Raw genomic sequence first — 10,535 nt, forward strand, 5'->3', positions numbered from 1 at the left:
TTGCTGACACTCGCGGTGACACCAAGTTCATCCCAGACGGTCTGGCATTGGAGGGTCTAGACAGATGTAAACATAGCCAGAACTTCCAAGACAGGCTTCTGTGTGGAGACTCCGCTGCGGGACGCCCCTGTTTATTACCTGCTCCAGAAGCAACGCTATGCAGTTCACCTCAAAGGACCCGCAGTAAAGACGGGAAACAAATATTTATTCAGCCTCCCTTGCTATGAACACTTCGACTCTTTAAAAGCTGCCGGGGCTTTCTATCCCACTTGAAACCTGCGCTCCATTTCAATTAAGTCGGATGAGACCTCCTCAATTAAAAGTTAACAAACAAGGGTCGCTTATTCTTTGATGTCTCAGGGCTCAGTTTTTGAGAGGGGGTTATTTTAAAGCTTGGCTTCAGGCCGTAGCAGCTACATAAAACTTATAAGGACAACTGAGTCAACACGGTGCAAGCAAAACCAGCCCTGTACATTTGTCTGCTAACATTCCCCATTACTAAAATGTCTTTAAACACACACACACACACACACACAACAAGAGCAACAACTTTAAACCCCCAGAAATAGTTTCCTAAACGAAGAATAGTTCTAAAGAGCCTTCGAGCCCATTAATCGAGTTGTCTAGGAATATAAAACATCAAATAACGACTTTATTAGTATTATTTTGCTTTCTTTCTGGAGAGTAATGACCAGCTGCCATTGGCTGCGGTCGGCGTCGTTACGCAATATCTACTTAGCCGATGATTATTAAACTGCCTTTTATGGCGCGCACTAAACTTTCCCCTCTCACGAGAAGAGAGCCAAACTTTGAAAGAGGTCTCATATAAACTCGAGGACTGCTATTCTTTAAAAGGTGCAAAATATAAAATAACACTAATAAAGGGGAGTTGGGGAGTCCAGACGATTGCAGCCCTCCTTCGGCTGAAGGGTCTCAGTTCGAAACGCGCGCTCGGCACCGCAGCTATTTTCCTCGAAAGGAGAAGGGGCCAGGAGACGGCTGGGTTGGAAATCAATTCGGAGGTTTGGGGGGGGGGGGGCTTCGTGATTCTAGGAGAGGGTGCTGAAGATGTCGGTTTTCTGAAGGTTTTAGGCTGGCGAAGGAAAGGGGTGCGGGAGAAGAAGCAAAATAATTATATCGCGCGTGTTAACGCTGCTGAGAAAACGGATGGGGGCGCCAAACGACAGCAATAAAGCCGCCCGCAGATTTCCGCTTCCCATTTTATAACTGGTTGGTTACTCACTCCCACGCGGTGGCTAAAGCTTCCTCGGAAATCGATATGCATGTCTTCTCCAGCCCAGAGCCAAACCGTGTTTCTTGTCTATTTAGGGAGGACAGCATCGCTCTTATAATATTTATTATTATTATTATTATTATTATTGATATGCAAAACTCGGAGGCCTAGTCTGCAATCAAGAGCGTTCACGCGGAAATCTGGCGGATTCCAAGTTCTGTGGAATTTTTATAGGATCCCAGCAAAAGAGAGGGAGGGAGGGAGGGAGGGAGGGAGGGAGGGAGGGAGGGAGGGAGGGAGGGTTGTGTGGACTCAGAAAAACAACAATTCGGAACTGGTTACTGCTCCAGTTTAAAACGGGAGACTGACTGCCAGAGAGCAGATTGCTGCTGTCGTCGTAGTTTAGTCACCGGGTGGGCTCTGGGACGCTTGTCAGGATAGGGGCATCTGGTCAATCAGACAGGAAGAGGTTAATTCCTAACCTCACCGTTATCCGCTTCTACTTCCTTGTGTGCTTTTGAGAAAGGGAGGGGTTTTAATAGTAGCAATAGAGGATCGCACAGAAATGCAATTTTTGCACCTTGAATGTTGCTCAGTAATAGGAGATCCTGTTCTCAAATGCCTCTACGGACAAGCGCATGCTCTGTTTCCAATTTGCTTGCCATTTTCATCCTTTCCTGTTGTAATACGCACCCAGGCTTCGACAGCGAAATTCGCACTTCGGGGAACCACCGAAGGCTCGCCTTAATTGGTTGGATGGGCTTTAATGAACAACAGACCCCCTTAGAGAGCCTCAACCGATCTCGAACACTTGACCTGGGAAGGGGAAGAAACCCAACAAGAGCAACGAAGATAGCTCCGTCAGTAACTGAGCAAGAGACTCCTAATTTCAGGGTTGTGGGTTCGAGCCCCATATTGGGCACTGCAGGGAGTTGGACTAGATGACCCTGGTGGCCCCTTGCAACTCTACATTTCTATGGTCAAGAGTCTTGACTAACACACTGATTGTGGCGGAAGTTTTCATGGCTTAGAGTCCTCTGGCTTCTCAAGTCCAGGAAAGCTTATGACGTAATAAACGTTAAGGCGCCGCTGGGCTCTTGGACTGCCTGCGCACCATATATTTAAAGAACATACCCCTCCCCAAAAATAATAATCATGGGAACCGTAGTTTGCCCACCAGAGAGCTGACATTCCTAGCACCCTTAACAAACTACAGTTCCCAGGATTCTTTGTGAGATGGGAGTTATGTGCTTTAAATATGTGTTTTGAAGGTGCGGTGCTTTTGCAACAACAGCCTTAACACAGGAACTAACAGAGTTGGGGGTTTGGATTTTTTAAAAATCTGGCTATTATGTGTAGAATCAATTTAATGTTAATATTCCATGAAGTCTTTAAGAGGATCTTGGACCAAACCACTCTCTCTCTCTCTTTCTCTCACTCTCACACACAAACACTTCTGAGTCACTTTAGGGGAAATTATTATGTAAGATCCAGGTGTTCTTCAGAAATCCGTGGCAACACCATCCTAAGCACACTGAAAGTGGATCTTATCAGGGTCGCGCAAGTGAGAGCACCAATGCCCTTTACTTGCCCTCTGGCTAAAGAGCCCTGGACTTTATCCAGGGTACACCCAACATCTGGGAGAAATGGGTCAACATCATGCACATTAAAAGCACGTCTAAGTCAGAAATTAAACACATTTTAATGGCGGACCTGCTTAGCTCTGCACTGTTGGAATCAAAGGGGATTTGAAAGGGCTTCAGAGCGCAAGCCTCTGCGCATCTACTTGGAAGTAAAGCCCCTGACAGTCCTATGGGGCTTAACCCTAGGTGAGTATGCAGAAGGGCTGCAGCCTCGTATAACTTGGATCGTGCCCTGTTTCTTTTCAAAGGAAGCTTTTTCGTATCAGATCAAGCACCAGGCTTGAAAGAAGAGTGCATTTTTCTAGGTGTGTGTGGCGGAGGTGTTACCGTATCGCGGGAGAGGCATTTCCATCGGATTCCACCCACAGCCAGAAATATAAACTTTAGCAGAATCTCACAGGGGGTGGGGAGAGAAGGGAAACCCCCGACAGCAAGGCTTTCCTCGGGTGGAAAAAAAGGTTGGGCGCTGTACCTCTTGAGGAGGTGCTCCCAGGATGCTAATGACAGCCGGCTTTATCTTCGTTTGCCCTCGGCGTCATTATATTACCATCAAAGTTCTCGCCGGAGAGAGAGTTTCCGAGAGGAAGGGCCGGCGAATCGCGGCCCCCCGCGTCCCTCTGGGCGCCGAGAGAGATTGGCTGCTCCCCGGAATCTCTCCGAACGGAGAAAGAGGGGAGGAAACGGAGAGGCAGGTAACTTTACACAAGGGAAGGAGGTTGGCTGGAAGGGGAGTTGGAGGAGGGCGAGGAGAATGGCGGCTCTCGCTATTTGCCTTTGCAATCCAGGCCTTTTTTATATATATACCAAAAGCGTTAAATATATATATATATCAGGGCTTCGTTTTAAAAGGGGTGGAGTAGGTTGGAGAGAAAAATCTAGGCAGAGAATGGCTGAATGAATATATTAATGAATTTTTTTAAATTATTTTTTTTTTTACTCCTCTCTGGTGCTTTGAATCATGTGTTTAAGATTCCGCCGAACTTTTCTTTCCTTTTGTTTTTGCTTCCCGTCATTCCACCAGGGAGAGGATTTTGAGCCAGAGGCGAAGGAAGGACTTTAGACTAGTTCCGTCAATAAACAGGGTTATGGAAAGGAAGGAAAAAAAACCCACCCCCCGCACGCCTGCCCACTATCACCACCACACATAGACACAAAGATATATATGGTTTGTGGATGAGTTAAGGAAATAACGCTGAGATCCCCTTGGATTACTCTTAATGGTTGCGCGCACAGGCTGTAGCTCGCGATAGATGCTCTTTTGGGGCTGGTATGTATCTGCAGAAATAGTTATTTAAGTCTGGAAGTCCGTGTGTGTGTGTGTGTGTGTGTGTGTGTGTTTGTCCCGGTGGAAAGGGCGAGTCGATTTCTTCCTGGGACGTCTTGGATGCCTGCTTTCTTAAATAGGAAGGAAAGGTGATTAAAAGAGGACTGAATGGGGGCTCTCTCTCTTGCACACACACACACACCTTGGCAGCTTTTCTCTCTTTAAGGGAGAGAGAGAGGGAGAGAAACCCTCCTCCCTAGAAATCAAAGCCTCCCCTGTCATTTAGCCCCCGTGTTTCTGTCCGAGGAGGACAAACGAGAAAGAAGCTTGCATCGTTAGGAGCTAAGAAGCCAAGAGGCGCGCGCGCGCTCACGCACACGCACACGCTCGCTCTCTCACTCACTCACACACAAAAGCAAAAAGGGGGAAAGGAAAGAAAGGGGGGAATCAGAGCATAATGATGCACCTAAATGAAGGGGGAAATGTTGCTCAGCTCGTTTTATTAATCAGACTGTCAATTTCACCCCAGAGGCCAAACCCCGGAGCGATCCATGCAAGATCTGATCGAGCAAAGGACAAGCGCTTCTCTTCTCTTCACTCCGGGTCTCTCCCTCTCTCTCTCTCTCTTTCTCTCCCTCTGCCTCCCTACCTGGATCTATTTGTCTGCTCCGAAGCCGCCTTCATTATCCGTTGACAGGAGCTTGTATTTATTTGCTTATAAACCTGTTACAATAAATGATTATTCGACCAGCGTCATCCGTACCTTAATGACGAGCGCTCCCTATTCGTGATGAATGACATTTCGGGGCTAGGAAGGATGTATGGGTCATTTTGACCAGTCATTCCCTTCGCTTTTGCATCTCGCCTTTTTTTTTTTTTTTTTTTACGCCTCCCCTTCCAAAAGAGGTAATAATAATATTTAGAGACACTCGCCGGGCTGAATGCGAATTAGCCCCTGCTGCACGGCTCATCATTAGGAGGACGAACCCTTTGCAACCTTGACATATATATATATTTATATATATATATATCTTTACTTTTTTTTCCCAAGGAGGGGGGGAAAAGAGCTGAGAGATGATGGAAAGAATAAGAAAAGAGATGATCCTGATGGAACGAGGGCTGCACAGCCCCACGGCTGGCAAAAGGCTGGCGAATTTGTCCGACTCGGCTGGCAACGTGGTATTGGAGGCCCTCGAAAATTCGCCCCACGGCGGCCGCCTGAGCCCGAGACTGACTTCCGCTTCTCTGCACACCTCTTTAGGGGACATCCCTGCCAAAGGGAAATTCGAAATAGACACTTTATTCAACCTCCAGCACCAGAGCGGCGAAAGCGGCGTCGGCGTCGCCACCTCGGAGCTGCCTCCCTCGGAAGGGAGGAAGAAGATTAGCCATTACTCAGAAGTTGCTCAAGAGGCAGATATGAACAGCGACGTGGAGGTGGGCTGCTCTGCGCTCCGCTCCCCCGCCAGCCTCACTTCCTCCCAGCTGAAGGAAAACAACAACAAAGGTAACTCTCTGCCTCTCTCTCCCTCTCTCTCCCCGTCTACCCCGGCGCCACCACCCCACCCCACTCCAAAGCGGGCGTTTACTGGGGTAAGAACTTGGGTGGGGGGAGATGGGGAGAAATCCAAGGAACCCTGACACCCCACCTCCAGCTTTTCCTGGAGAAGATCAGGATTTTAAGCAGCACATTAAATACCAAGGGATCGTCAGCTGGTCCTTTATGGAACAGGCAGGTACAATATGGATATTCAAATGTGGAAGCCTCTTTGGCGTGTTATTGTGCTTCTCAAGACCAGGCAGTCTATCCAGGGTGCTAAAGGCATCTCCAGACTTATCCGCACACGCTGAGTTTCTATAATCTATGCCGAAGTGAACAGGACTGTCATGGTGTATTTGTGACCACCAAACGTTGCACACCTTCTGAGTATATCTTCCACAAGATTTCTTCTGTTTGTTTTGGAGAACGAAGTGCCACTTGCACCGTTTTTTTTTATTATTTTAAAAAACCCAGAGTGTGTAGACAGGTGTTTCTTGCGCAATTTTGGTACTGTGTAATTATAAAATACAGCTCATAACGTGGCATCTTCAACACGGCAGTTAGAGGCTGCATTTAGAGTCCAGTGCGTGTTTCTATTCCTAGGAAGGTTCTTTTGTGTGTCTGTCTGACTTTCTGTTTGATGCTTTCACTAAAAATGCAGTTATGTATTATTATTATTTTTAATGCATTAGGTGTTTCTCCTTCCCGCTATGTCCGCCCCACCTCAAAGCCAAAATAGTATTTCTCTGGGCATTGTTAACTTCGATCCTACACTTAATACAGCGTAATCTCTCAAAGCGCTGTAGCAACTTTTTCGAAGAGTCCGTTAGGAAATAGATCCTAACTGGAGGCAACTTGCAAATTTATAACCACGAATCAATCTTTCTAGGACGCGGGAGCTGTTTACCTTTTGCCTAAAGGTACCCTACGAGGAAATTCACTTACAGTGTGAATTGGCACGCCTTTGGGTTTTTAGGGACACCATTTGGTTCCCACGAAATAAAAAGGAAAGGGAAGCAGGGACAGGAAAAGACGAGCGAAGTCTCAGCTGGAGGGACGCTTTGAGGAAAACGCCTGCCTTAACTTTGTTCCTCGGTTAATTTCTTCCGCAGAGCAGAGAGAGTTGCATTTATTTATTTCACAAGAAGGCGTCTAGTTTGCTTATGAAGCCGTGTTTAAAAAAGAAAAGAAAAGAAAAGAAAAGAAAAGAAAAGAAACTTTTATTGATTCTATTAACAGCGGCAATTTGTATCCGTGACAGCCAGCATTAATTATCAGGGAGAGCCCAGATTGCCAGCGGCGCCTGCCGCTTGGTTGAAACCGCCCGCCAGCTCATCCCTTCTTCTCCTGGAGAAGAGCCATCGCTCTTTGATGCTTTCTCACTGCTGTCATTGTTGTTGCTCCGTAGGATATTCCGAGAGCAGCTCCACGCCCAGCACCACCACCTCGTCCTCGGGTTCCAGTTTAAGCAGCCTGCACGGCGGCAGCGCCTTGGGGAACTCCAGCTCCGGAGCGGATCAAGTGCGGAGGTACCGCACCGCCTTCACCCGGGAGCAGATCGCTCGGCTGGAGAAGGAGTTCTACCGGGAGAACTATGTCTCTAGGCCCAGAAGGTGCGAGCTGGCCGCGGCTCTCAACCTGCCGGAGACTACCATCAAGGTACAGTAGCGTATCAGGGAAGCCGCGGCTGCGGGAGGCGAGGGAGGCTGCCGGCTGGCTCCTGGCTTTGCGCGCGCTCTGTTATTCTTTCGGGTTCTTTAAACCACCAGAGCTCCAGCCTCGGTCCAGCTGCGCCTTGCGGGCAGCGAAAGAGGCCGCGTTTGACGCCTCCGCTTCTTCAAGGCCAAGGAGAATAGAAAAAGGCACCAGATAAACGTGCAGAGAATTCCACTCTTCCCACCAGATTGTTTAGCTATTTTTAACCTCGTCTCTCTCCCCCACCCCCAGATAGTCTTTTCCCATTGTTTCTCGCATTTTCAAAAGGTTTACTAAAAAATAAAAAATAGGAGAAAGGCAGTTAATGTGATTTTTTTAAAAAAAATAACTCGAGTCGATTTAGAAATGGATCTCACGCCGTTATTCCTTCAGATGGTTTCTATTCCATTTGCTGATTCTTCTCTACCTCATCTGAGAGGAAGAGGCAAATGGCTGCACTCTGTCCTTGGACGAGTTTAATTGGAAGTAAGTCGCACTATGTTCCACTGGGCTTACTCGCGGGTAAACGTGCCTAGGATCGCAGTCTGAGGTGAGAAGGCCCTACCTTCCACACCGTAAAGAATCGGGAGAAATGGAAGCTTTAATAGTTTTGCAATAATCAAACCGTGTTTGGCTTTTACGGTTTTTTAAAAAAACATGAACATTTGGTTTCTGTAGCCGGACCAAATCGCTTCCGAATGAATGGTTTTGAATCACGTGCTATATAGTGCGCTATGGGATAAACAGAAAGGGAGCCAAGGTAAACCGGAAGACCAGAAACATCCATATATTTCGTTGCAAAGGGTATTTTCCGTGAGCAGAACTCTCAGCCTTTTCAATAAGCAGATATGGAGACTTATTGCCTGTTTTGGTCGTTGAAAATAAATGTAGCGTTGATAAGGGTTTGCAACTTGATCTGCAATCTTGGTCATATTTTTTTTTAAAAAAAGGTTTATTAATGAAGGTTTGTTAAAAATGATAACTTTGAAAAAGCAGCAACCCAATGCTTCCACTGAATTAGGCTCAATTGAAATAAGAGAGGGCTGACATCCCTGATTATATTTTAATACGGAATGGGAGCGGGGGAGCGGTTTCATTTTTGAGATCGGAGACAGCGCAGCCACCGTAGTTTCTCAGAGATGGTTGCTCGGCAGGGTAAAGTTTCCCAACCCCGGCGGCGCGCAAAGGAGAGGCAAAGAACCATTTTAATATCTCTGCGGCCTAAAAGTTCAAATGGAAGAAGCGTGGAGCCCGGCGAGAGAGCCTGAATCGAGCGGGCCAGCCAAGCTGGGGAGGTTTAAGGCTGGTTCGAAAACCTAACTCAGGCCATGTGGGGCAAGCAATGTCCCTGGCGAGGAGGGGGCTTAGCACTGCCAGCTGCGCCTCGTGGCGCAAGGGCCGCGCCAGGCTTCGCATCTGACCCCGCGGCAGAGGGAGGAGGCGGGGCGCGCTGCTGTGGATCTGCTGCCGTTTCTAAGCCGTCCTATCCTCTGTGTGTCCCCCCCCCACTTCCCCATTCGCTGCCCCACATCTCCCCCTGTCTCCCCCCCTTCCCCCGCACTCCACCAGGTGTGGTTCCAGAACCGACGGATGAAGGACAAGAGGCAGCGGCTGGCCATGTCTTGGCCCCACCCGGCGGACCCCAGCTTCTACACGTACATGATGACCCACGCGGCGGCCACGGGGAGCCTGCCTTACCCGTTCCATTCCCACGTGCCCCTGCACTACTACCCGCACGTCGGGGTGACGGCGGCCGCGGCCGCGGCTGCGGCGTCGGGGGCCACCGCCTCACCTTTCGCCACCTCCATCCGCCCTCTGGACACCTTCCGCGCCCTCTCGCACCCTTACTCCCGGCCCGAGCTGCTGTGCAGCTTCAGACACCCGGGCCTCTACCAGTCGCCCGCCGCAGCCGCCGCAGCCGGCCTCAACAGCAGCGCCGCCGCCTCGGCCGCTGCAGCTGCAGCCGCCGCCGCGGCCGCCGCAGCCTCGACGGCTCCTCCGGCCGGCTCCGCGCCCTGCTCCTGCCTCAGCTGCCACAGTAGCCAGTCGGCGGCGGCCGCGGCCGCGGCAGCCCTGGGATCTCGCGCCTCCGGCTCGGATTTCACCTGCACCGCGGCCGGAGCGGCGGCGGCCGCCTCGCAGCGCTCGGAGAGCGGCTTCCTGCCTTACTCGGCCGCCGTGCTCAGCAAGACCGCCGTCCCTTCCCCAGACCAGCGGGAGGAGGCCGCCTTGACCAGATAACTAGCCAGCCCCCCCACCCCGGCGGCCAGTGGGAGGCGCTGTTGAGCCGGGGTGGCCGAGGGCAGAAGAGAACCGTTTTGTACAACGGAGGGGAGGGGCGGGCATACACTGGAACTCTAGCAAAAAGGTGTGTTTTTTTAAAAAGTACTATAATTAATTATTGTTGTTTTGCTGTTGTTCTCACGGCCCTGATTTAAAAAGATGGCTGCTGGGAGAGGGTGGTTGGAGGAGGAAGGTGTGGGGAGCATCCCCAAACATACTGGCCTTTTAACATTCTGTGCTTCCTCTCTCCCCCACCCCCTCCTCACACCCAACAAGTACCCCCAGTTGTTAGGATTGGAGAACGATCGTTTCTAGACATTCTGCACTCAATGCAGCCGTCCAAGCTACGGAGGGTGCTGCCTCGCTCCCCCTGCTGGCAGCAATGGGAACTGCTCTTGGGCGCCTCTGACCTGTAGCCGACGGTTGTTAGCACGGCTGGATATCTAAGCAGCACCTTATCCTTGGTCCTCTGCAGAAAGGATGGCTAACCTGTGGCCAGCCCAGTTGTTGCTGAGCGGTAGGTTAAGCCAGCATGGCCAATGGTTGCTCTAGTAGCAGCCATCTCGAAGGCCAGCGCTTGTGCCAGCTGCGCAACCCAAACGCATTGTTTGTGCATCTTTTAAAACAAACCTATATATATATAAAGTATATATATATATCAAAGGCAAACCCCAATTCCTGCATTTAGTGGGGATCTGGCTGAGGACGAAGCAAACAAACCCAGCAGAAATTTGCCACAGAGATGCCTGTGGCGACTGATGGGCAAAGAAACCGGGTGCTTTATAGGAGAAGAGGAAGGGGGAAACGCGATTCTTATTATGGTTTCCTTCTGCTCCTGCCCTCTTGAACTGGAAGGGGCTGTCTACTTTCTTCTTA

General features: G+C 49.8%; 1 protein-coding gene and 1 long non-coding RNA gene across 2 annotated transcripts; one reads left to right on the forward strand and one right to left on the reverse strand.

The window, feature by feature from the left end:
* Positions 1-632: 632 nt before the first annotated feature.
* LOC309335936 lies at positions 633-2,248 on the reverse strand. Its single transcript, XR_014153810.1, has 2 exons — positions 1,928-2,248; positions 633-1,321 (listed from the first exon to the last, which is right to left on the reverse strand). It is a non-coding gene; the product is annotated as an uncharacterized lncRNA (long non-coding RNA).
* Positions 2,249-5,215: 2,967 nt separating this feature from the next.
* On the forward strand, positions 5,216-9,617 carry EVX2 (even-skipped homeobox 2; the record flags this gene model as incomplete). Its single annotated transcript, XM_081854109.1, has 3 exons — positions 5,216-5,648; positions 7,090-7,340; positions 8,946-9,617. The coding sequence occupies 3 exons, from the start codon at positions 5,216-5,218 to the stop codon at positions 9,615-9,617; spliced, it is 1,356 nt and encodes a 451-aa protein (XP_081710235.1).
* Positions 9,618-10,535: the final 918 nt, after the last annotated feature.

The sequence above is a fragment of the Podarcis erhardii genome (assembly GCF_964252035.2).
Source record: "Podarcis erhardii genome assembly, chromosome: 1".
Classification (NCBI taxonomy): Eukaryota; Metazoa; Chordata; class Lepidosauria; order Squamata; family Lacertidae; genus Podarcis; species Podarcis erhardii.